The sequence below is a fragment of the Metopolophium dirhodum genome, chromosome 5 (assembly GCF_019925205.1).
Source record: "Metopolophium dirhodum isolate CAU chromosome 5, ASM1992520v1, whole genome shotgun sequence".
Classification (NCBI taxonomy): domain Eukaryota; kingdom Metazoa; phylum Arthropoda; class Insecta; order Hemiptera; family Aphididae; genus Metopolophium; species Metopolophium dirhodum.
This window is the reverse complement of record NC_083564.1, coordinates 26,495,602-26,522,813: the sequence shown is the minus strand read 5'-3', so window position 1 is coordinate 26,522,813 and position 27,212 is coordinate 26,495,602. Positions and strand designations below refer to the sequence as shown.

The 27,212-nt window shown below is 26.8% G+C and overlaps 2 protein-coding genes across 6 annotated transcripts; both read left to right on the top strand.

Annotated features, from left to right (window-relative positions):
- The first annotated feature begins 383 nt into the window (after window positions 1-383).
- On the top strand, window positions 384-6,980 carry LOC132945235 (mothers against decapentaplegic homolog 4-like). Of its 2 annotated transcripts, XM_061014913.1 has the most exons (13): window positions 384-586; window positions 1,225-1,367; window positions 1,556-1,660; window positions 1,865-2,039; window positions 2,101-2,364; window positions 2,540-2,680; window positions 3,684-3,746; window positions 3,816-3,950; window positions 4,031-4,262; window positions 4,363-4,531; window positions 4,619-4,757; window positions 4,830-4,960; window positions 5,033-6,980. In XM_061014913.1, the coding sequence occupies exons 1-13, from the start codon at window positions 499-501 to the stop codon at window positions 5,108-5,110; spliced, it is 1,863 nt and encodes a 620-aa protein (XP_060870896.1). In that variant the 5' UTR covers window positions 384-498; the 3' UTR covers window positions 5,111-6,980. The 2 variants fall into 2 exon arrangements, with proteins under 2 accessions (XP_060870896.1, XP_060870897.1); XM_061014914.1 differs by lacking the exon at window positions 2,540-2,680.
- A 7,144-nt stretch (window positions 6,981-14,124) lies between these two features.
- Window positions 14,125-26,310, top strand: LOC132944168 (small G protein signaling modulator 3 homolog). 4 transcript variants are annotated; one of them, XM_061013378.1, is made up of 17 exons: window positions 14,125-14,264; window positions 14,434-14,573; window positions 14,929-15,155; window positions 17,322-17,414; window positions 18,651-18,805; window positions 19,157-19,367; window positions 19,840-19,970; window positions 20,037-20,270; window positions 22,238-22,332; window positions 22,406-22,551; window positions 22,618-22,727; window positions 22,815-22,994; window positions 23,631-23,741; window positions 23,808-23,975; window positions 25,373-25,515; window positions 25,665-25,825; window positions 25,884-26,310. In XM_061013378.1, exons 2-17 carry the CDS (start codon window positions 14,511-14,513, stop codon window positions 26,074-26,076), a joined length of 2,421 nt encoding a protein of 806 aa, XP_060869361.1. In that variant the 5' UTR covers window positions 14,125-14,264; window positions 14,434-14,510; the 3' UTR covers window positions 26,077-26,310. The 4 variants fall into 4 exon arrangements, with proteins under 4 accessions (XP_060869361.1, XP_060869360.1, XP_060869359.1 ...); XM_061013377.1 differs by having other exon boundaries at window positions 14,172-14,289; XM_061013376.1 differs by having other exon boundaries at window positions 14,204-14,573.
- The last annotated feature ends 902 nt before the right edge of the window (window positions 26,311-27,212 follow it).

The following is a 27,212-nucleotide window of genomic DNA, read 5'->3' as shown; positions in this document are numbered from 1 at the left end:
TCTACTTCAACAACCACATATTATGTGTGTATATATATATATATATATATAATACCTTTGTGCAGAATAATTTTTACATAGTCTCTACCAATTTACCATTCCCCTGGAGACCCATTAATTTTGTCTACACGCAGGCCCAAACTATAGTTCAGGAACGGCAATGCCGCACCGGTTGCGATAGATTATTTTCTCCTCGAAGACGGGATATGTTAAAACAATGTAGCAAAAAAATGGACATACGAGGCCCATTCCACTTGCCCCGTTCACCGGTAGATTTTCGTAAATACGCGCGCCGACTACCGAGCAAATTGCGTTTGGGAAACCCTTGACGAAAACACGCCCATCACAAGTATATAATAATACAAAATAAACCGACTACAACATTGACAACAACCCAATGTTGGTGGTGCGAAATTTCGCGATTGGGAGTTATCTGATATTTCTTTGTTGTTTTTATTTAATTCCGTGGTGCGATTAATTAATTTCGAAAACCGTCAAATGGAAACCGACGCGCACATGATGTCGCAGCAGTATGCACAAGCTCCTCAACCAACACAAATACAACACCCGCCTGCTCCTCAACCAAGTACGTTCTATTGCCTATAATTGGTCCAGTCCGTTCTGTTCGAGGTGGTGATCGTCGGCGCCAACGACTTCGGGTGTTCGACCCGAACACTTGATAGCACTAGAATGACGTACCCGTACGCCATACGGTGGCCTGGGGGACGCGATCGAGGATTGATGCGTGCACGATCGCTGGGTGGGGGGGCCTCATGCGTACGAGTCGTCGTCCGTCCGTGTTGGTCAATGGTCTGGACACTCGGAGGTATCGCGATTCGCAGACGAACCTGGTCTGCGATCACCGATCGTGGATCAAAATATATAGTTACAGATTCATTTGAAATACCTAACCTATAAAAATTGAAATTCGTATTTATTTCAAAATACGAATGAATAACAATATTAATATAGCATATTATATTTATCGCCATAAATTATGATAAAATATTAAGTCCCTTGCGGAGTTATTCGACCGCGGGCCGCAGACCAACTGTGACGGCAGTCCCTGTAACGTTTTGTCGTTTTCATTTTCCTGTCGTAAATTTACTACCTACACTAAAACATATTTTCAAAAGGAATGTTTTTTTATGAATTTAACTATCGTACACTCCGAAATAGTTGTATTTCTTCATCATAGTACCTAGTTTATTTTCTTAATTTAAGCCAGAGAAATGCAACAAACCAGTGCACCGACGTCAGCTGATGCCTGTTTGAGTATAGTACACAGTCTGATGTGCCATCGACAGGGATGGGAAAGCGAAGGATTTGCCAAACGAGCCATTGAGTCGCTGGTTAAAAAGTTAAAGGTAACTATTAAATGGACAATTAAAATTAAGTTTCGCTATTATCCCTGAGCTGCCTAATTTAGGTCGTACATTTTAGTAGATGTAATCTTATCTAGATGTATTATTACCATAATATTCACTTCAAGACCTATATTCCTATAATTGTATGGGTATAATTTATAATAATTAATGTTTTACTAATTACTTAGGAAAAAAGAGATGAATTAGATAGTCTTATTCTAGCTATAACCACAAATGGTTCACATCCAAGTAAATGTGTAACAATTCAAAGAACATTAGACGGTCGGTTGCAGGTGAGAGATTATATTTTTTATTGATTGAAAAATTGAGTTTACTTATTGGTTTTATTGAATAATTTGTTATTAGCAAAACCAAAATGTACTTGGTATTTGCAGGTTCTAATTATTATTTTAGAAATTAAATGTCTCAAACATTAATTAAGTACCTATTACATAAAAAGCGATTATTTTTATAATCTAAATTTTATTTTGCTATAGGTAGCTGGGCGTAAAGGTTTTCCACATGTAATATATGCAAGAATCTGGCGATGGCCAGATTTACATAAAAATGAACTCAAGCACTTAAAGTATTGTCAATATGCTTTTGACTTAAAATGTGATTCTGTGTGTGTTAATCCGTATCATTATGAACGGGTTGTGTCACCAGGCATAGGTAAATATTAATCATTTACTAATATTATTATGATTATTTATTAAGTCTAGTAACTGTTTAGATTTAAGTGGTCTAACGCTACAAAGTGGTACATCTACTAATGGTTCTGGCCGAATAATTGGCCTAAGAGATGAGTATACAGCTGGTGGGGGAGGAATGTCTCCCTCACCGCCTGGTTCTAGTCAAGTTAGCAGTTCTAATATGGACAGTGATGTATCGGGAAACAGCCCGGCTGTGACTGTTCAACATCACTTACCTCCTTTATATCACCAACAAAATCCAGCCACTGATGTTTCTCAACAATCAAGTGTCCCTCAAGCTGCTGGTAAGAATTAACTATGAAAATATATTTAAATTAATAAAATATTGATTGCATGGTAATAATAGGTTAATATTTTCTCTATTTCCAAATATTTAGTATTGAGATGAATTATTTTATGTTTTAGAATTGTATTATAGTTTTGCATGTGTAGTTATTAGTAGAACATAATTATTTGTAGGAGATATTGGTTTGTTTCGGCCTACACTACAACAGCAACAACGTCCTAGTCATCAAATTGGTATAAATTCTCAAGTACAGGTTAAGACTGAATCATGTAACAATTGGATGCCGGGTACACCATCACATATACCCCCCAATAGTAAGTTGCTTTACTAATAGTCAGTTAACTTAGGTTCTGAAATACCCTAATAGAATATGATATTATAATATAATAATAATTTATATTTATTAAAATTAATTTATGAAAGATACCTAATTATTTATTTATTATTATTATTATTATTTGTATTTGGTCATATTTTAAAATTGTTGTCTATTTATCTTTTACATTCTCTTGAGTTTACTATCAATTATCAAATATGTATTGATACAATTTTCAATGATATAATTGCTTATATTATATAATTATTTATGTTTTAAGCTAAAGTGTCATCACTTAATTCAGATTTTGAAAAACAATTCAATAGTAAAGCCAAAACCTTGGGTATATTCTTAAAAGTTATTCAACACTTATGGATAATCACAATGACATACAAATTGTATACTACTACAATTTTCCCTTATTTAATTATTTCTGGTATTTTTTTTGAAAAGGATTCTATCTGTTTTAATTAATTAATTTATAATATAACATTAATAAAATTAAGTTTTCAATTTAAAATTAAAAATATATTTTAATAATTTGTTAAGAAAAATAATAAAATAAATTAAATATTAGCTGCTTTTTTCTTATATTTTTTATTTTCTTATTTTATTTTTAGTAAATTTATATTGTTTATCACATGTTTATTAAGTATAAAAAGTCAGAAAAATGAAATAAATAATAATTACTCTTAAGGTTTTTAATTCATATTTTTTAATTTGCTTACATTATTTATCCTTTTGAATGTTTTGTATTATTATTTATTTTATTTGTTTTTGTAGTAAATACTAAATATTATTAAAATGTAGTTTAAACATATAACATAAAGCTTTTGAATATACATATCTATATAATATAGATATTATGTAACTATTAAACTATATATATTACTTATTAGTTACGTCTTACACTTTAGTGCCTATTAGAGGGTAGATAAGTTAATAAATAATTGTTGCTAATTTTATGAATAGGTACTAATTTATAACCTTTATTGTTATAGGACCACCAAACATGCCATTACAAAATCCCAGTATGTTCCCGGGACAAGAGGAAGAAAATTTATGTAATTATATTATTATTTAATACAATTATTTTCAATAAACAAATTAATAATTTTTTATTCAACTTATAGTACCTAGTCAAACAATGACACCTCATGATTATCAAGGACCTACCACCCCGATGCCTGGTACAACAACAGGTAATCGACCAGTTCAAAGCACACTTACTTATACACATTCAATGCAACCACCACATCCAACATTTTGTGAGTATATTTAATACCTACCCTCTTAGAATTATATTATATTTAAATATATTTTGAATGTAATTATATTGTTCTTCTAGGGGGAGTATCCGAAATGGGATTGAGTGGTTTATTATCATCTCAGCCAGCTCCTGAATATTGGTGTTCAATTGCTTACTTTGAATTAGATACTCAAGTTGGAGAAACATTTAAGGTTACATCTACTTGCCCTCATGTCACTGTTGATGGTTATGTTGATCCCTCTGGAAGTAATCGATTTTGTTTGGGAGCCCTTAGTAATGTTCATAGGACAGAACAAAGTGAAAAAGCTAGGTAAAAATAAGTAACAATATTAGTTATTAGTGTAAGCATGTTATTTACAATACAACATTAATCAATTTTGGTTAACATTAATATTTAATGGTCTTTACAGATTGCATATTGGGAAAGGTATCCAACTAGATCTGATTGGAGAAGGAGATGTTTGGTTAAAATGTCAGAGTGATCATTCAGTTTTTGTGCAGTCATATTATTTAGATAGAGAAGCTGGTCGAGCACCAGGAGATGCAGTCCATAAAATTTATCCTCATGCATACATTAAAGTATGTTAAGTATATTTTGATAACTGAAATATAATAAACTATTATTTTTAGTTTTTATTGATATGATACATGTTTTAAATTATTTAGGTTTTTGATCTTAGACAGTGTTATAGGCAAATGCATCAACAAGCCGAAACAGCTCAAAATGCTGCTGCTGCACAAGCGGCAGCAGTTGCAGGACACCTAGCGGGACCTCATAGTGTGGGTGGTATTGCTCCAGCTATAAGTATGTGATACTGTTATTCACTAAATGTACAGCCTTTCAATTTATAATTACAATTTTAAACTTTTGTTTAAGGCTTGAGTGCTGCAGCAGGTATTGGAGTAGACGATTTAAGAAGATTGTGCATATTAAGATTAAGTTTTGTAAAAGGTTGGGGTCCCGACTATCGACGAAGTAGCATAAAAGAGACTCCATGCTGGATAGAAGTATGTAGTTCTAAAATAATAAATTTAGTGTTACAAAATAATAATATAACAAATAACTTTAATTATTATAAGGTTCATTTACATCGAGCATTACAACTTTTGGATGAAGTGTTACACTCAATGCAAATAGATGGTCCATCAAGAGCTTGACTTAACCAGAAACTCAAAATGTTCAAACGTAGTAACTAATAAGTTATGTTTAAGAAAAAATGGTTACTTGTTGTTTAGTAAAACAACATTGATTTTTCATGTTTTGGTGTTTATCAAACAACATGTTTTAATACTAAAGGCCTTGGTAAAAATTGTTTAGTTTTTCCTGTATACATTTATTTTGTTTATTTATTTAACACAATAAGTGTTTATAATCAAACAAGTCCTAAATATTTTTAAATTTCATTAATATTTAAGGTTTCAATGAATATTGACCTTAAGTTTAAAGGAACAGGTTTCCATTATTATGATGTATGACAATATTATATTTATTTACCTAAAATTTGATTTTGAGCCATTGTTTTTTTTAAATTTATTTTATATTTCTAAAAAGCAAATAAAAAGATATTTTATACTTGTATTTAAATACTCAATCCTATGTTGCTTGTTACATTTATAGAAATCAGTATTTTTTCTATTTATTCATTTTGATGACTTACAAAGTCTAACAAATTTAAAAAGTAAGTCATTTTTTTATTTATTATTTGGAAAAGTTTCTTTACCCCTCAAATAAAAATGTTTTTGCTCTATAAACTTTGGGCATTTAATTTAACTTAATTTATCAACTACCTCAAACCCCTTTATTATATATATATATATAAATTATAAATGCATAGTATAGACATGTAGTAGAATACTGCCAAACGTGCCCCATTTTTTATTTCTTTAAAAATAATTAAAACTCGCTGATTGATTATAATTATTACATTGTTTTTCATCAAAAATATCTTAAATTATGTTTATTTAATTATCTTAAGCAAAATTAATTTAATGTTTTTAAAGCATAATAACTTTCCATTCTTAAAAATACAAATAGTTTTTGTTTGATATTAACCATACAAATTTCGTAAAATTTCATACCAAAATCAAATCAGTTTAATATTTTCTTAGAATATCTATTATTTGGGAAGAAAATTTTTAAGCAAAATATGACTCAGTTACACAATACAATTAATTTCGTGTATTTTACATTATTTATTAAATATACTTTTTTTAGTTAAAATCTAATCTTTAAAATAATCATCGATAATAGATAGAAAAAAAAAATAGTAAGATTTAATATTAAACAGGGCTTTGTGTTAGTAATTAGATGATGTAAAACAATTTATTTTAGTGAGACGGTTTTGGTTCTTAAAATAAAATTATAAGTTTTCAGAAATATAAGAAATTTATCTATTTTTAAAGAAATAAAAATATAGAGCATGAATTACAGTCTATATTCTATATATATATATATTGTACTTATTTATATTTTAAAATGTATTTATAATCATTGACAATTGAAAAAAAAAATTGAAACTAATGTATGTTGTAAGACATGAAATGTTTATTATTTAATATCAAGTGTTCAAACATTTAAATGTTAATATTACTCTATATATAATTATAAAAACATACTGTGTATAGTTTATACTTTATTGTGTACTTATTATAATAATTTTATTGTACACTTAAAATAATGTAAAAGTTGAATATTTTTAAATTTTTTTTTTTTACTGATACGGTTACCAAAACATTTCTGCAGAAAATTATTTTTCAATATGTAAATGTAAAATGTTTTTATATTTATGCGGAAGTCTATTTTTATTGTTTTTGCACTTTTTATTTTACAATTTTGTTAAGCTCTACAATAGATAATTGATTATAATATATTATATAAATATGCATAATATCTGTATTCAAAAGTATACTTTTTATATTAATGTGATAATTGGTATTATTTTCATTAACAATCCAATATATACAAAAAAAAATGTAGTATAGATTATTTAGAATGAAGATTCATAATAAAAATAATTTTATAATAAAATGTTGACTTTTATTTTATGTATCCCTCTGTCAATTCTATCAGAGGCGCTGAAAGTTAGTTATCCCCTTGACAATTGTCATAAGTAAATAAATAGTTGGATATTTTATGTTAGTACTTGTTGGTGGTTGTGTAGGCTTTAAAAATTATTATTTCTGGTGTTTCAAAAGATATTAGCACTCAATATTCTATTGTTAAGGATTTGTAAATTCAACCCAAGATTCCTCACAAGTTTTCTTACCTTTCACAAAAAAAAATAATTGATTAAATTTCAAATGTCAATAAATAACTCAAAACGAGTTGAAATGTTTTGAAAATTTTATCATGTATAGAAAAAGAGAATATAAAGGTTTGATGAAAATTTTAAGTACCTACGGTTAATAGGTTTTAAATAACAACAAAATAAGAAAATCGTTGTATGAGAATTTGTTAATTAACGGGTGAATATCCAATGTCTTAACTTCAAACGTTCGTAAAAAAATAATTTGACTTTCTAGTAAACTTTTTATTTTGTTAAATTTAGATAAACATAAGGGTAATCTTGAATGAATATTTCAAATCTTAGATATAAATAGAAACTTTTTTTATGAATTTCTAACTAGAAATAATTTGCCAATTTCCGTGTTTCTTATGATTTTTGAGAACATTTTGATTTCAGACTCATTAAAATTATTGTGGACTTTCGCTCAATTTATTTCCTTTTAATTCCCACTAACATAAACTTATGTGGACTTTGTGGTACATTTTCAAGTTTTTTTACCGACCCAAAAATTGAGTATCGACAATAGTTAAAAAAACTACTAAAACTTGAAATTTTCTTAATAACTCAAAAAGAGTTTTAATATTTTGCCAAAAATGATATGGTTCATAGAAATTGCTATTATAAACATTAAGTGTAAATGTCTTCTATATTCAATTATATTTTTTAGCGTTATGCTAAAAAACAAAATCTCAGTTTTTCCTTAGTTATTTGTTTATTTTTCTGGGTGCTTTGAAAACTATTGGTAATTTTTTATTTTTTACCCCTCAAAGTACCAACTAGATTCACTTTCCTACCAGAAAAGATGCCATTTAAGAATATTGAAGCATTTTTACTGTTCCAAAACTCAAAAGGTTATGACAGACACAAAAAAAAAAAGTTTAAAAAATTAATAAAAAAACCACATGCATTTTAAAATCAATAGGTACATTCATATTGCTCCGCTCAGAATCTAAAATAAATAAATTAATAAAAACATATACATTTATATGTCTAATGTCTAGCTATATGTATTACTTAGGTACTTAATTCGTATTAATGTAGGTATATTATATTATACTATATTATTCAATATCACATGGCTAGTGCCTAGTTGGTTTATTAATTATTTAGTCATGTGCCATGTACTTATATTTCAACTGTGATATCACTTAAGTTTTTCATCGTTTTTTTCATCACCAATTCATATAATATTAGGTACCTATCAATCAAAACCACGAAAATTAGAGATCATTTTTCGGGTTTTTTTTAAACATTTTCACGCCTCCCCTTGATATTTTGTCACGCCTCCTTAGAGGGACGCGCCCCCAGGTTAAGGAGCTTGAAATAGTGCATGTTAAAAAATCACGAAACATATAAGGAGCATTACCCCCCCTTGACAAAGTCATTTGACTCATTTAGCTACTTGTTGAATTAAGAACGTTACATTGAACGTACAAAACTGTACCTATAGTACAGTAGTACCTACCTATATAATAGTTATCAAACACAGCGATAGTATGATATATGATATGTAGATTGGTATAAACAATATAACGTTAAGTTATAAATAGGACGTGGATTTGAATACATTAAAAAACAAGAAAAATGCCTTAAAAAATACAATTTAATGCACTTAAATTACAAAGCTTAATAAAATGGCCAGAAAAATTAGAAGTCCAATTTAAATCTAAGATTTGAAAATGTAATATACAAGATTCCTCATATGTTCGTCTATCTTTATCTTAAAAAAAAAATGTCTACAAGCAAATAAAATTTAATTTTTATGAGTGTTTGAAGTTCATATTTTAACAAGATTGAATATTCACTTATAGTGATATTGTTATTTTGTTGTTTTTCAAAAACGAATAGATAACTGCATTATTGTACCAAGATAATTTATATATATTAAAAAAGATTTTGTAAATTAACTGCCGTTGCTTCTATGTAACAAGATTCAATGCAGATTGTAAAAATAATGTTAAAAACTACAAATATTTAGTTATAACTAGAATAATTAGTAAAATATTAATATTATAGTATTATTTTTAATTTAATTTTAGTTTTAATTATTAGGTATTTATTACAGTAAACTACGTTTAAACTGTTTAATGTTTTGAATGCATAAATATTGCATTATACATTAATATAATGATATAAGTTATAATGTGTATTGTGTATATTGCTTACACATATTTTATAACGTTTAAGTATAATTCTGGACGCTGGTGGGAATTTAAGTATTTAACTCTTACATTGAAATACAAAATATAAACTACGATACACTATACAGCTAGTATGTCCCAGAAGTCCCGTATCACCTTTAGTATCTCCATGGAAAATTAATATATTTAAATGCAGTTTTCTTACAGTAATAACTTATTACTAATACTACTAATATTACTATAATAAGCATGGAAACTGATTGGATAACATATTGTTCAATTTTTTTTTTCAAAAATTCAAAAATTTATTTTAAGCAAATAAGTTTTTTAAATTTCCAAGATAGCCATTGTGTTGATAGTATTTTTTTAAAACAGTTCAAAAAAAAAAAAATATTAAAATGTAATGAAAATTGCTCAAGTTGGAGCTAATTATTATTTTGAATTTCTAAGAATAATAGTTACCTATGCATTAGCAAAATATCGTATACGATTCGCATGTTAAATATTACTGATTTCTCGGCTAAAATTAAAAATAATAATTAGCTCTAACTTGGGTGATTTTCATTAAACTATAATATTTTTTTTTTTTTTTGAACTGTTTTAAAAAAAATGATCAACAAAATGGCTATCTTGGAAATTTAAAAAACTTATATGCCTAAAAAAATGTTGAATACTATTCAATAAGAATTCCCATACTTATGACTGTAAAAAAAAACGGCATTTAAATATATTATAATTTTTCACAGAGATACTGCGAGGGTGATGCGAAACTTCTGGGTCATACGATATTATATTATACTCACGCATATAAAATGTATATGATAACATTATGTTGGCTATAGTAAATAAATATAAATGTAATACCGTGCTGGCTAAAAAGGAGACTATTGTTTTATATACGTATATGTTTAATCGAATCGAATTTATTTGTTTATTTTCAACTGTGAATTGTTTTAAATTTACCTATCCAGTTAGTTTTATTATTTTTAATTTTAGATTATATTGGGTGTTTAAACTTAAAAGTAAAGTTATAAATTAATTTAATTGTTCTTGCTCTACTTAAAACATCAACATTCAACACTGCATACCTTTCGGAAGTTTGTCGAAGTAATTCGCAACGTCGTCGATACCGAAAAAAAGAAAAGGTCGTACGGACACTTATCTGATATCTCTCTCCCTTCTCGCTGGTTATGATTAGAAAATGCATGAGTGAGAATTTTAATTTTTTAATTTTTTACGCATTATTAGTAGTTCTCAATGGGAATGAAATTAATAATAATGCATTAATAATATAAAAATATTTCATATAATACATATAAATGAAAATAGTTGGTGACGAGGATAGTATTTTAAATGTTATAATATTAGGGCTCGGAAGTTATAGGACTGTAGGAGTTCACTGGAGTTGTATATTATTCTATAATATTATGCTCTCGATTTATAGAACACCAAGCTCAAAAAATCCAAGCTATACAATGGTCAGTTTAAAAATTGAATATTGAAAATGCATACTTCGCATATTTCGTCAATTTTAGGGGAAAAGTGCATTTTTCTTGATCTTCATATACATTTTAATATATTTTTTTAAAAAATAATTGGTCTCTTTCTTTTTTAGCCATATATTTTAATAATAATATTGAATGTATAACTCCATATTAATGTAGGTGTTATCACCGCAAATCACAAACAGTTTTTTTAAAAATAAAAACAAATTCATTTAAGGTTTAACGAAAACTGTGCGATACGTATATTTTAACCTTCGAATATATTTTTTTAAACTATTTTTTTCGGTTCAATAAAATGTCAAAATCCCATACAGTTTTTTGCCATATTTTAAATATTATAAATTTATTTTTTCAAATTTTACATTTCTTTTCGTACAATCTAATAACAACAGAAAATGGCTTTTTTGGAGTTTAAAATTTTTATTAAACTATTTTGCATATTTGACATTTTTTTCATGCATATTTTACAATTTTTTCGTGCATATTTCATGTGTATTTTTCCTTTTTTAGCTCCTATGACTTCCGAGCACTATAGTTATAACTTATAATATACATATTTTTAAAGGTAAGTAATTTACAAGAGTTTAAGTGCAAATGAAGTGTCAATTTAATTTATTTATTTATACTTGAATAGTTGAATGGTTTATATATTTATTGCCACTATTATTCTAACGTTGATTTATTGTTACTGTTACATTTTTCACCAATATCCATATGGAAGTATTAAAAAAAGTGAAGTTCCTAATAATATGGATTCCATGTAACTTATAAATTTATGAGTGTTGGCAGAAAAAAATTAACAGTACCTACCTATTAAAATAAATTATTTTGAATAATAATTCACCAGTGCGTGCGTTTAATAATTTAAATAAAGTCTTATAATATTTCTTATTGATTTAAAATTAAATCCACAAATTCACCATATAAAAAAAAACTCAAAACTGCATAATCGAATTCCATAATGTTCAATCCAATCGGCAATCATGGACAGACTTTTGCAAATTTTACTATTTACATTATTATTTTTCTAATTATTGTCAACTGTCACACGGTCCTTCATCAAAACACATACCTATTAAACAATTCTTATGTGGATACATTAAAAACAAATACGTATCCACCATTGATCATTAACAGTAAATTACTTTGTGGTGAAAGTGTGGATAAAATTGACGCTTTATTTGTACGTGTGGATTAGGCCTTAACGGGGATACCACAATAAAAAAAACGCGCCATGTGTAATACCTCATGCGTTTAAACGGACTTCATTATTCCAATGTTGTCGTTTTTCGCAAAGGTGGTGTGGAAATTTATACACAACTACCTGTTGAATAAAGAAATTACGAAGATACTAATAAGTATAATACTGGAGTCTATAAACTCCCCTTAAAATTACCGTCACCATCAGTGCCAAATGAACGTGCACATAGTTATAAAGTTATATCGAACTAATTACCAATATTCATTCAACATTTAATTTTAGATTCTGATGAGCTATTAGACACTATACAACCTTTGAAATCGGTACCTAAATGCGCTCGTACAGGCAGGGTGCCTATCTCGTCGTTACGACGTTTATACCTATGCCGGGACAGTACTATTCACTTGTAGTTCAATATAATATAATATGTGATTGGCTCTTTCCAGACCTAAGCGCCGTACCTTGAGTGGTTTATGGGGAAGGACGGAAGGTAGAGCTGAAAACTTTTGGTTTCGATTGCTCCAAATCAAAATATGTATGTGTATGATAATAATAATAATTTTTACATTTTCGAGACATAATGGAGGACGCCGCCACACGTTCATACTTTTATTGTCAAAATACCGAAGGCACCTAGAACAGACACCATTCAGTATATTATGTAAATTTATTATAGTGAAAAATTCAAATTTGCAGCATTCATAAATTAGAATTTTATATTTTTATTTATGATTTAGAGTTTTGTTTTTTCAAAAGTGGGACTTACAATAACTATACTATAAAGTATAAACTATTAATCTGCCAAAAATGAATGAGTTTTTAGTTATTTATTTTACAGTATAAAATTATTGTGTTGATCAATCGAAAAAATAAAACTAGGTACCTACTACATACTATATTTGTTGAGTCAAAAATCGTGATAATTTAAAACATCCTGATATATTGTTACAATAACAGTTGAAAAATATTAATAATATATATTATGCACACATTTGTTTGTACGTAGTAAGTACCTATATTTAAAGTTGGAATTTTTACAAAATTTATCAAAATCTTGAAAATATAATATATTGAAAATTATCAATTATTGTAATTAAAAAATGTTTAATTTTTATAACTAAGGATTGAAGAATTAAAACAAAGATTTTCATAAATAGTTCATACTGTAACTAAAAACACTAAAATAATATTTAAACAGTTATTTTGTACAGATATTTTTAATTCAAATTTGGACAAAATTACACATTAAAACCAAGAATAACGATTTTAGTTGTTTTTGTTGTAATATTATTGTAATAATATGTTGTAATCGTTCTGATTGTACTCACTGGCCGGTGTCACTAGCTCCCGGATGGGTGACCACCTGAGATTTTTAGTGACAATACCTTGCCAAACATACACACACGACACACGTATTAAAATTTAAAAACTTACAGTACCCTCCCCCAAAGAACATCAGGCTAATGACCTCAGTTGTCTAAGCCCTAATATAAAAAAAATATGTTGAAATGATAAATGTGGATATACCTAGGTACGAAACTTTTAGAGTATATTATTATATTTTATACACACGGAGACATTTTAAAATGTAATTTTTTTGGCAAAAACGAATTTAACCTACTATAGTAGATACCAATGCCGAATACTAAATTAATTACTTTAATCACAATAATATCATAAAATATACTTAATCAGCAATTAGTGATATTATAGGCTGACCGTGTCTTCATTATATCATTATATTCAAATCCATCACAGTGACCCACTTGTAACCTACTGTACAGCAGAGCGACATTCACTTACCCGCTATTTTTTTATCGTTATCAATAGTTTTACTTTTTTAAATGACGACATATTAATAAATATTATTATATTTTTAATTTCGTGTTCTGATGCAGATTATTTTTCTGGGAATTTCAATTTCAAATCGAGTTCAGAAAGTGTCAAGTAGTTAACTATTTTCTTAACACTGGCATCTAGAAAGTACAGAAGACGTATATAATTTTAGCGGATCAACATTTTGCGAGGTATCACTGTTACTCAACCATATCGTATTTGATATCACCCAACTCAAAAACACGTCCTATACTCCTATCAGATGAGTGGGTGTAGTGTGTACAACAGTTGTAGATAGGTACTACACTACTGCACTACTACAGACTACAGTTATATGGTTCTGTAGGTATCTACCTACTACGTAAACGTTTGTATATAAATATATTATAATCAGTAATAAATACATTTTATGTGTTTATATACACACATAACTCACAAATCTTGTTACTTATTGACTGTTGTAGAATAAAGGGAAAAAATGTATTTGTACTTAAATTATGTATTGTGTTAGGTCCCAGCTATCGTTTGGATCCGAACATATGTTACCATTTAATTCCTGTAAAGAAATTACATACCAAAGTTTGAAAAATGGATTTAAAACAATTATTTTTGACACGATCACATGACGGGTACTTGGGCAAGGAGGATAATGTAAGTAATTCAATACATTATGCGTGATTGTTATGCCTATTGTTTTAGTAGGTATCATAAAATAGTATAAATTACTAAAATATACATATATAATATACAATATATATATAATATATAATATACATATATAATATATATTACTTATATAAAATAAGTATATCAAATCAAGTTGTATAATAATAGGTGTGTTACCATTAATTGATGGGATATATGGGACGTATTTTGAAAGTGTATATTTCTTGAGTTAATTAGGTACTTTTTCTTATTATTTGTTCAGGTAGGTAGGTACTTAATTTAATTTAACATCATTAAATTTATATTAATTTTGAATATATTATAATTATGTTATGTTTAGCAGGTTCGAATTGAAACTGCTCTGGAAACAGAAGACGAAGAAGACAATGACCTTATTAATGAAGAATTGAAAAATGCACTTGCTTTAGATAATTTGAAAGAATGGGGCAACAATATTAAACTTACCAAAGGGAAACCATTTTCTGGTCTAACTCCTTCTATGTGGCCAGAGGATATTGTGGTTGGCTATACTCAATATGACAATACATCTCCACCAAGTCATCAATGGTAACTTCTAATTAATTGTAGAAACTTAAATATTACCTAAGAAAATTGAGAAAAGAATGAATATCAAGTGTAAGTTGCTCATATTTATTATTTCATTGAATAAATTTATTTTACTAAATATATAGTAATAGTTAAAGTTAAATAATTTGAAATATAAATACTATACAACAAAACTAATATATTATATTTAAATACCAAACTTATTTTTGTCTTAATAAAAAGATAAAATGTCTCATAGGTCACATTTTAATTTTTGAGCAGAGCGTATAGTGTATTGATGTTAAATGCTTCAATTTTCTACTTTGGTGTGGTTTCAGGAAAAAAATTGGTTCTATATAGTTGGTATTTTTTTTCTTTTTTTTTGGGGGGGGTGTCTTTAAACAAAATAAAATTAAGGAAAAACGGGTTAACACCAAATCAGTATTTGACAAAATCGATTTTGTTTTTTTTGGTGAAACTCTAAAACGAATAACTTTAGATAATTGAAATGTTCACCCAATATTAGCATTTTCTGTACATAATACAATTTTTAAAGGGTGTTAAAATCACTCCTCAAATGTTAAATTTGTATAGTTATAGATTGAAAATGTAATGCAGGGTGTCGGTGTCGGTGACAGTTTATCCAATTTTCAAAAATTCTATAAAATTTGAAAATTATAATACTTTTTCACTAATCTACAGCTCGATACCTATTTAGTAGTAGGGGGGAGGGTTGATACGGTGTATTAAATCAACGAAAATTACTTCACAGGAAAAACTCACGCCCTGTAAAATAGTCGGATTTCATAAATTTTTTTTATTTAAAAGGAGAGTATTTTTCAGGTTGGATAAAAAGCTGAATTTTCATTTTTCTTTGAATAGTGGTAGAAAAATATGTTTGAAAAAGAACAAATATCGTGCATTATTCAAATACATATTTGAGCTTCTATAATTATAATTTTGATAATCAAGCTGTGATCTGACCTGCAAAATGTTATCTAATTTTAAATAAAAAAAATAACAAAATCCGACTATTTTACAGGGCTTGAGAGTTATGTAAGATATGTTTTTGTACTAAAAGATGCTCCGAATTCGACGCCCTTAAGTAGTTCATACTGTTATCAAAAACATATTTGTTATTTTTTTATACAGTAAATCATATTATAGTTATTCTGGACCCAAGTCATGATAATTTTAAGCCTATATTACCAACCAGTCTCTGTATTAGACGAATGAACTGCGCATGCGTGAAGATAAATGTCACATATTTATCTATTTGAATTAATATATATATACTATATAAATATAAATCAATCTACGACCAATGGCTACATACACGGTGGTTTGCCTCATACATACGAGTATACGACCATCGCTCACAACTAACCTACATATGCTTATATCCGTCAAATTATTTACACAAGCGAGACAGTCAAACGGACCCATACAGTTGCACACTAGGGGGGATACCCCCTCACCATTCCACCCAACATTTTTATTAAAAATTATTTTTTTATGCAATGTATTTTTTTGGTCAGTTATAACCCCCAATAAAACCCTTACAAAATTCAGGTTTAAGTACGCCACTGGGCCGATCTATAGAATAATAATATGATCTAAGTTTTATACATACAATGAAATTTTCATATGTTTCTGGCAAAAATTAATTCAACCTACTGTATTTAATAAACTTACTGTTAATTAATACATTTGATAAATTACTTTAATAGCAATATAAATATATAATTAATAAATATACATAGTAATGTAAGCCACCAGAATGTCCTAGCTAAGGATGATTTTTTTGTATGCGATCATTGAATTTAAATTTAACACATATATTACAGTGATTTATTCCTGAATAATGAGCTACACTTGATACCTATTTTACAGCAGTAAGGTTTTCTACTTCCCCCTTTTAAATTTATACTTTAAAATTTGTATAAGTAAGTAGTCTGTGCAAAATCATGTTGTTATCATTTATTGTATATATTTTGTATATACAATTTCAAACAGTATATATTGAAATATGTTTGTTTAAAATCAAACATATATCAGTATAATACCCCCAATTATGACTCTAGTAGTGTGTAGTACACATTTCTGTAAAATAGCCATTTATTCAAATTCATTTTTATTATAAAATATTTATATAGGTTTATAATATGTTAATACATTCATTTTAAGGTTTGATGAATTTGGTTTTCGTGTTGAAAATCCCAATGATTTTTCAAAGGAATGCATATTAGCAGATGATATATATGAAGATCCTCAACATAGGTAATACTTATTAAATCAATATATTATACATAATTCAAGTATTATCTATAGGTGTCTTTTAGATATTAAGTTTAGGGTTGGAACAATAAATGTATTGATTTGATTTTACAGTGTGATGTTTTTATGTGTACATGAGTTTTATTAGTCAAAAAACTGTTTAAATCTTCAATATTGAGAGTAGTTTTTGCTAGAAAATTGGATCTAGTTGGTTCTTTTATGATGTCAATATTGAAAATCATCAGTATTTTTAAATAAACAGCAATTTTCATCCCAAACCAGTTTTTGAACAAATTGATTTAATTTGTGTTTGTTGTAATTCAAAATATAATAACTGTAGAGAATTAAAATTTTTTCTAAACATTCATGTTTAGCATTTACTAAACATGACATAATTTTCAAAATGTTTAGGCTCTTTTTGTGTATATTTGAAATTTTTAGTGTTTTATTTATTTATGTACCTATAAATACAAGGATTCTCATAAATTGTTTTTTCACATTTAAAAAATATAAAAATTACAATCACAATTTATTTTTATAAGTGTTGAAAGTTAAAAATCGTAAATATTTGCAAATTATTTTTTAGTAAAAATTTTAATAATGCTCTTCATATGCTACGAGTTTGTAATAACCTCGATAATTTTGACTTAAATTACAATATTGTGTATCTATACTTGGGTGTTTATGTTTGAATTTTAAATGATAAATAATTGTTCACATATAAATATATATATAAATTTTATACATTGTTTTTAAAAACAGAAAATATCGAAAACCAGATTTAACTTGGCATAAGTGTCACCTATCTACTTATTTTCATTGGTTCTATTTTAATTACCAATATTATAATTTTTCCGCATCGCCACATCAGTCTTCTTTTCATGATATCCCTTGCAATACATGGCTGTTGAAATAAATGTTGTAGTTCTTCATTGTCTAGTCTTCTCCACTCTCCACTTTGTAGATGATACCACGATTCTCCTTAGTATTTTCCTTTCAAAGCCATATCAGAGCCATATAGGATGCCAGGCTGTATCAATGTCATATATATTTTAATTTTTAGGTTTTTAGATATGGTTCTAGTTCTTAAGAGGGTTCCAACTTCAAAATAGAATTTATTTTCGATATGTGATTTTTTATACTTCAGTTCTTAGTTCCTTGTCTTGAGTTACGAAATAACTTCTGGTGTATTACATCATTGTAAATTGTAATAATTTTCATTTTCCAATGTTCTAACAGAAATCAATGGATCACTTACTTTGAAAATGTATACATTAAAGAATTGTCAGAGAAAGAAAAAATAACTTTGAAACCTCATTCAGAAACATTACAGTCAATGGTTCGTCAAGGTATTCCACATTCACTTAGACCCCAGTTATGGATGAGGTTTTCTGGTAATAAATATTGTTATATGTTCTTAAGACGATATACTCACAATTGTTTTCTCCATCTTACTAACATTTAATATTCCAAATTTCAAATTTAATAGTATGAATATTATACATTTTATACTCAACTATCCAGGGCCTCACTTAGGATTTTATTGATATTTTAATTCAAGCAAATTAGAAACATTTTAAAATTTTCAATTTGTCAATTCACTCTAAAAATAACAGAGTAAAATAGATTCTTCTGATTGTAAAATTTGCTTTGTTATGTATTAGTAAGATGGAAACAACTCTATAATCTACTCTTAACATTTTTATTTTAATTCTTACCTAATAAATAATTGTTTTACAACTTAGGCGCATATTTGAAAAAACAATCTCACAGTGTCAACTATAAAGAGATAGTAAGATCATCAAATAATGATACTTTGGTTTCATCAAAACAAATTGAAAAAGATCTTTTGCGTACCATGCCTAGTCATGTTTGTTTTAATAATCTCCAGAGTACTGGAATCCCAAGATTACGGAGAGTATTGCGGTCACTAGCTTGGCTATACCCCGATATTGGGTAATTTATAGCATTTCAGTTAAACAGGTTATATACAATGTGTCCTAGTGGGCAGTGACTGGCATAGAAATATATTAACAATTATTCCTAAACTCCCTAAAAGCGCTATATCTTTTTACTTTTTTTTATTGAAGTCATACCCATTAAGTATAATACATATAGTACCCATATACTACATCTTTAAAACCTATTCAACCTTTTAAGGAAGTTATATTTTTTTAAATATTTTTTCATATTTTTTTGCTTTTCCAGAGTATATATTATAACAATTAACTTACAATGAACTAGAAAAATGTCTGTTAAAAATCAACTCTTTTTTTAAGCTCTTACAAATCTTAAAAAATTGCATCCCTTTTTAAAGTTTTTTCAAGATAATTTTAGTTGTATACTCATATGAGGTTATGACACCAGCTGGTCACTTCTCACTTTCCTCAGGATCCTTTGTTTAGTATTAACGATTGATACTGTTTAGTTATTGCCAAGGAACCAGTATGATTGTTGCATCACTCTTACTTATACTTGAAGAGGAAGAATCATTTTGGGTAATGTGTGCTATTGTTGAAGATTTATTGCCTGCATTATACTACACTACAACTTTAATAGGTACCATATTGGAACAATATAGTAATGCATTTTTAATTTATAAATCTTATTTTTTTTTTATTGAAGGTGTGAAAGCAGATCAACAAGTGTTGCAAACTGTTTTAGGAAATTGTTTACCGGGTATTTGTCAACTTTTGCGGTTACATGATATAGAATTGAGTTTAATCACAGTTAACTGGTTTTTGACATTGTTTTCCAATGTTGTCAACTTCAAAGTTTTATTAAGAATTTGGGATTTATTATTTTTTGAAGGGTCGATTATTCTTTTCCAAATTACAATTGGTCTTCTAAAATCTAAAGGTAAATGAAATTATTATTATCTGATAGATAATAATTAGAGCTCGAATTTAATTGTATTTAAGATTCTGAGTGGAACAATTAATGTGAATTTAATTGTATTTAAGATTCTGAGTGGAACAATTAATGTATTGATTTTACAATGATGTGTGTTTTTTTTTTTTGTGTCTGTCATCACCTTTTAGGACAGTAAAAGTGCTTGGATTTTCTTCAACAGTATCTTTTCTGATATGAAAGTGAATCTAGTTGGTACTTTGGGGGGGGGGGGAGGGAAGGGGGGTCAAAAGTAAAATTTTGCCAGTGGTTTTTAAAAGCACCATGAAAAACAAAAGAAAAATTAAGGAAAATTGGGAATTTTTACACAAAATCTGTTTTCGAAAAAATCGATTTTGGTTTTTGGTGCAACTCATAAACAAATGACCGTAGGTACATGAAATTTTGACTGAATGTTTACATTAGGATTTTCTACACACCATAATATTTTTAATTATTTTCAGTTTCTATTTTTTTTAGTTTTATTTTTCTATAAATATCAATAAAATTTGATTTGTTTGTTAAAAAAGCTTAAAAATGTAATAGAAGGCTCCTAGTATATTATTTCAAAGGCAGATGAAAAAAATTAAAAATCCAGTCACAATTTTTTTTATAGGCATCTAAAGTTCAAATATTGACAAAATACGTAAAAATGACGAAAATTTTCAAATCAAGTTCATAAAAAATTTTCTTTTTAAATCTAAGATTTGAAAATGTAATACATGATTCCTCATAAGTTTGTCTACCTTTATCAAAAAAAAAAAAATGTCTACAAAAAAATGAAATTAAATTTTTATGAGCGTTTGAAATTCATATTTTTACAACATTTGATATTCACTCGATTTCTCATGTAACAATTTACTTATTTTGTTGTAATTAAATAACAAATGACTGTAGATACTTGAAAATTTCTCTGAATGTTTATATTACCATTTTCTATACACCATAAAATTTTGATAATATTTTGACTCTTTTTGAGCTGTTTACGGACATTCTCAGTTTTTCAATTTTTTTAGTTTTTTTTTTCTATAAATATCAATAAAATTTTATTTGTTGGGTAAAAAAGCATCAAAATTTAATGCAAGGCTCCTGATATAATGTTACAATAGCATTTGAAAAATATTAAAAATACATAGGCACAATTTTTTTTTATTAGCATTTAAAGTTCAAATTTTGACAAAATTTATCAAATTTAAAATTTAATAATTATTTTGTAGTTAAAAATTTATAAAATGTTCAACTTTTATAGCTAAGGATTGAAAATTTAAAACAAGGTTCCACGTAAATAGGTTATATATAAATTCCTTTATTTACAATAATATCATCAAATATACTTGGTAATATCATAGGCTGACTGACCGTTTACGCTCAGAATCGTTTTTCTTATACAAAGATATTATATCCATTGAATCCAAATTTAACACCATCCATTACAGTGACCTGCTTGTAACCTGCAGTACAGCAGAGCAACATCCACTTACCCACCTTTTTTTTAATCTAATTTATTAAATAGTTTTAAGTGCATACTATTCTAGCACATTTTTTAGAAGATTTTTTCATTTTTAAATTGCTTTAACCTATATCTAGAAATATAAGAAAAAACATTTGTTTTTAAATAGGTATTTGTTTCAGATTGAATCACACAAGTAATGAATCAATCATTATTTTATTTGAAAATATTTATAATTATATTGTTATAAAAATAAAAAAATACTTTGAGTTAATTTTTAATATTTTTTTATAACATTAAAATCAGAGCTCTATTAATAACTTATTGTTTAAGTTATTATTTTATAACATTACTACAACAATTATTATTAGTATTAAAATGTGAATGTTATTTTATATGTTAATTTTAAATTGATATTACTTATAAACTTTTAAGTTTGGGAATATTCATATTTTATACTAAATTAATTATAAATTATAATTTTTAGAACCATTATTGAAAACGCTTGATAATTCAGCTGATATATTCAATGCATTATCTAATATACCAGGAAATATATCCAATATCAAAGAATTATTTCAAGTAGATATCAATTGATAAATCTTTTTCATTTTATTTTATTTTTTAGTTAAAATATTGATTATCAATTACCTAGGTGTGTTTTGAAGTATGTCCAGAAATTACTGATGAAAAAATTGAAGCTTATCGGAGACGATATTTAGGATATTTAATGGCTGATGGAGGAGCTTTAGTTCCAAACATAAATTCTTCAACAAATCTTCCCAAACAACATCTTAATAGGTTAGACATTATTTTTATTTATTAAATAAGTGTAATACATTTTTTGTTTTCTTATATTGTTACTAGAAGGCAAATTCGAAAATCTAGATCTTTAATGCAAGTGTTGCTTTTTGGTGATGAAATTAATGAAGATAATTCTAAAGTTATATTAAAATGCAAAAATATTCGTCAAACTGGTCTGTCAAAATCACTAATAATAATAGTATATAATTAAATATTTAAAAGCAAATTACTAATAATTATAATTATTATTATCACTTTAGAATTTTTAGTTGACTTAAGAGAAGCAATAATGCAAGTATCTCGTCATTTTGTGTTTGTTGATCCTAAACTTAGCAATCTCTCTTTAAAACCGGACTATACTAAAGAAAGTCACTCAAAAGATTTAGAAACATATGCAAATGTATCAAGAAATAAAAAGAGAAGAGCTAAAGCACTTTTAGGTAAATATTTATAATATTATTCAATAAAAATATTTTAGACATTGATAGCTTATATAACTACCTTTAAAAAGCTCAAACTTAAAATACAAAAATAGTTGTAGACATAAGATAGCTGTTTATTTTAAACCATATTAAAAATAAAATAATTGAATTTTAAATAATTTTGTTAAATAGTTAGAGACCTCTAGAATTTGTATGCTATTTTTTTAAACAATTCAGTAAATAGCAAGCAGAGTCAAATAAAAACCCAATTGATGTTAACTTCAATCCAAAATTGTATAATTAAAGGTTTTTACATATAAGATCTTATTTATATACTATCTAGATGTTTTAGTTCTTACTATTCTGCAAAACTGTATTTTGTGATGTATGCTACGTAAGCCCCTTATCCATTAATCACCACCCAATACACATCTCGGCTAATATTAAGTTGTATATAATATATTGTGATTCTATTAAACAAATCTTATTTAATGCCCTGAATAATATTTTTAGCTTTAGATTTGATAATGGTCGATTCATTCTAATATTTCTGTAAACTGGACATGCAATTTCAGAGTGGACTATAACAAAGATAACCTATGACCCCCTGCCCACCATAGTATACACATCATTATAATTGTGTATTAATTTTAGATTTTGAAAGACATGATGATGACGAATTAGGATTTCGAAAAAATGATATTATTACAATTATTAGCCGTAAAGATGAACATTGTTGGGTTGGAGAATTAAATAGTCTGAGAGGTAAGTTAATTATAAATAATATAAAGTAATTTATAAAATTAAAAAAATATACAACATACACAACAGGATGGTTTCCTGCAAAATTTGTTGAACTTTTGGATGAAAGAAGTAAACAATACAGTATAGCCGGAGATGATTCAATATCAGAAACGATTACAGATTTGGTCAGAGGAACTCTTTGTCCAGCTATTAAACAGGTTCTTGAACATGGAATGAAACGACCTTCATTTTTGGGTAAATAAATATTTTATATTGATTGCTCTCACTCAAACTTTATAGGTTTACGTATAATAATAATTTATCACTAATTCTTAATATATATATTTATATTAATCTTACAAAAAAAAATTATTCTTGTTTATTCACAATATCAATGTATTTAACAATTTAAATGTCATATAAAATACAATTTGATATTTTAGTTGCTACTTTAATTATAATACTTTTCCACTAATCTACTGTCCGAAACCTATTTAGGGGGAGGGGGATTTATACGCTGTATCATACCAACAAAAATAACTCATTAATATGTTGAATATTGATAATTTTTTTTTTATTTAAAAGGAGAACATTTTCTGGTTGGATTAAATCTCGAATTTTCATTTTACTTTAAATAGTGCTAGAAAAATACCTTTTAAAAATAACAAATATTATAAATAATTCAAAATGTATTATTTAGCTTCTATAATTATAATTCTGAAATTCAAACGTTGATCCAACCTCCAAAATGTACTCCTTTTCAATAAATAAAATAAAAAATAATTTGACTATTTTAGTGTGCGTGGGAGTTTTTCCTGTATGACATGTTTTTGTAGTAAATACGTATCGGCTCCGATTTCCTTAATAATATTTCTGTAATCAAATCGTTATATTATTATTATATGTGTGATGCTCAGGGTTTGGGACTTATACCACTTACTATAATAATCACTAAAATAAGGGCTGAAAAATCTACTTAAATACTCCATTATAAGCACTTAAAAATATTGAAATAATCAAAAGTAAATACAAAATAAGCTAGACAAATACTTCAATACATTGTTTTCTATAATTATTATTTAATTTTTATAATAAAAAACATTAAAAATTTCATCTTTAAAAAAATCAATAATTTTCTAGTTTTTGAAAACATTTTAACTTCTTTATTTTACTTCTTATAAATTTTCTGAAAAATAAATTTAATATTGTTTCAGAATAACAGAAAAAAATGTATTAATTTGGCCAGTTAGTAGATAAGCAAGCAAATAAGAGTTCCGGTGTTTATTACTAGGAAATTTGATACAAAGGAGACAAATTATTTTTAGTTCTAACTTTACCTAACAGAAACAGAAATTAACTAAAATATCTAGGTTTTTGTTAGTGTCATAATAAATCATAATAATTAAGCAAAAATAATCAGAAGAACTGGAAATAAGAATTTTTTTTTTAAATTGTTGAAAAAAGCAAAAAGCCTTTTCTATTTTCATAATTGAATGTGTTGTTACATGATATACACTTCCATAGTTACTCTGTTAGATTTTATGTCAAACCATAAACATAAGCAAATGCTGTAAGTCCTGAGCCCTGCTGATGAATGATGATTGTAATCAAATCATAAATATTAATTATTTGTTAAATATAAATTTACTCAGGTGGTCCATGTCATCCATGGTTATTTATTGAAGAAGCAGCAATGACCGAAGTTGAAAGAGATTATAGTTCTGTGTATAGTAGATTAATGTTATGTAAAACATATAGGTTAGATGAAGATGGCAAAGTGTTAACTCCCGAAGAAGTAATTATGTTTTAATTTATTGAATAAAATATTAAACAATTAATTTTTCATGTACATAATGTTTGAATTAATAATCTTTACTTTCAAAATATTAATATTAATATCTAACTAAAAATAATAAATACAATAATTTAAATATTTGTTTTTAGCTTTTATATAGATGTATTCAATGTATAAATCAAAGTCATGATGCTGCTGGTTGTCAAATGGATGTAAAATTAAGAAGTCTTGTTTGTCTTGGTCTTAATGAACAAGCGTTACATCTATGGTTAGAGCTATTGTGTTGCTCCGATCAAGTTGTTAAGAAATGGTGATAATTCTAACTATACCAAAATAAAAATATTTTTAATTATTCTTTTATATAATAGGTATCAGCCATGGAGTTTTGTTTGCAGTCCAGGATGGGTGCAAGTGAAATGCGAGTTAAGAGTCTTATCACAATTTCCATTTAATTTAAACCCAGATTGGGAACTACCTCCAAAAAAAGAAAATACTCAGACATTAAAAGCGGGTGTTAGAGATATGCTAGTGAAACACCATTTATTTAGTTGGGATCTTTAATAGTATTTAATTCCATTGTACGGCGATTAAATAGTATATTATAATATTTATTTTAAATTCTAAAATGTATTCCTTATAATTATTAATTTATTTATTGTTGTTTTTTCCATTTATTTTACTGAATCTTTTATTTGTGTGGCTGTGAATTTTATTTACAAATATTAAAATTATGTATAAATATATCTGCGTTTGTAAATTTTTTAACTTTAAAATGTACCTATTAAATTAAATGCATCCAAATATTCTCATCATTATGGACTATTGAATGAAATAAGTTAATTGTATAATATTAAATTGTTTACAGTTAGTTTCAATACATAAATACACTTGAATCTTGATAAATAATTTTATACGAACCATTTATCAGAGGCAGAACTACATTTGAGTAAAAACGGGGTTTTCCATTGGTCTCATCAATTAAGGGGCTTTGTAGTACAAAATTGTTTAAACAAATGCAGTTAATAGTACATATTTTTTATAAAAATATAAGATGCAGTGCACTATTGTAATAGTTCAAGTAAACTTTCCGGAATAAGTGATTTATTTTAGTTGTATTTTCATTCAGACTGAGTGCAATACCTGATGACGAGATCATTATACGGGTACGAAAAAGTTGACGGATGAATTTGAAGACTATAGTCCAACAGAACTTGGCACACAAATTGAATCATTCAAATTTCTGTTTGCTTCTAAACTTAAGTCTTATCATAGTATTTTAGATAACTAAATAATTAATAATGTAATTAGTAGTTTCCTTGATTTGTTAACGAAATTTTACTTGTTTCTTGAGTTACTGAATGTGTGCTGAAAAGATGTTTTAAAAATTTAAATTAATTAAAAATTATCTCATCACGTTCCAAACATGGCTTAGTGACCTCGCAACGATTTCATTAGAAAATATGTAACCTAAAAAATTGAATTTATCATTGTTGGTAAAATTGTATGCTCAAAATCGAAGCAGATAAAAATGATTTACATTGAAATTATAATATTGGTGTTATCCAGGAATAAATGAAACAGAGATGATAAATCCACCTCTGGTGCATAGTAATAAGTAACTTTTTTTTCTTACTTGATTACATGAACCAATTACAAGCAGACATTTGTTTTCTGTGGCTTCTATTCTGATAATCTTA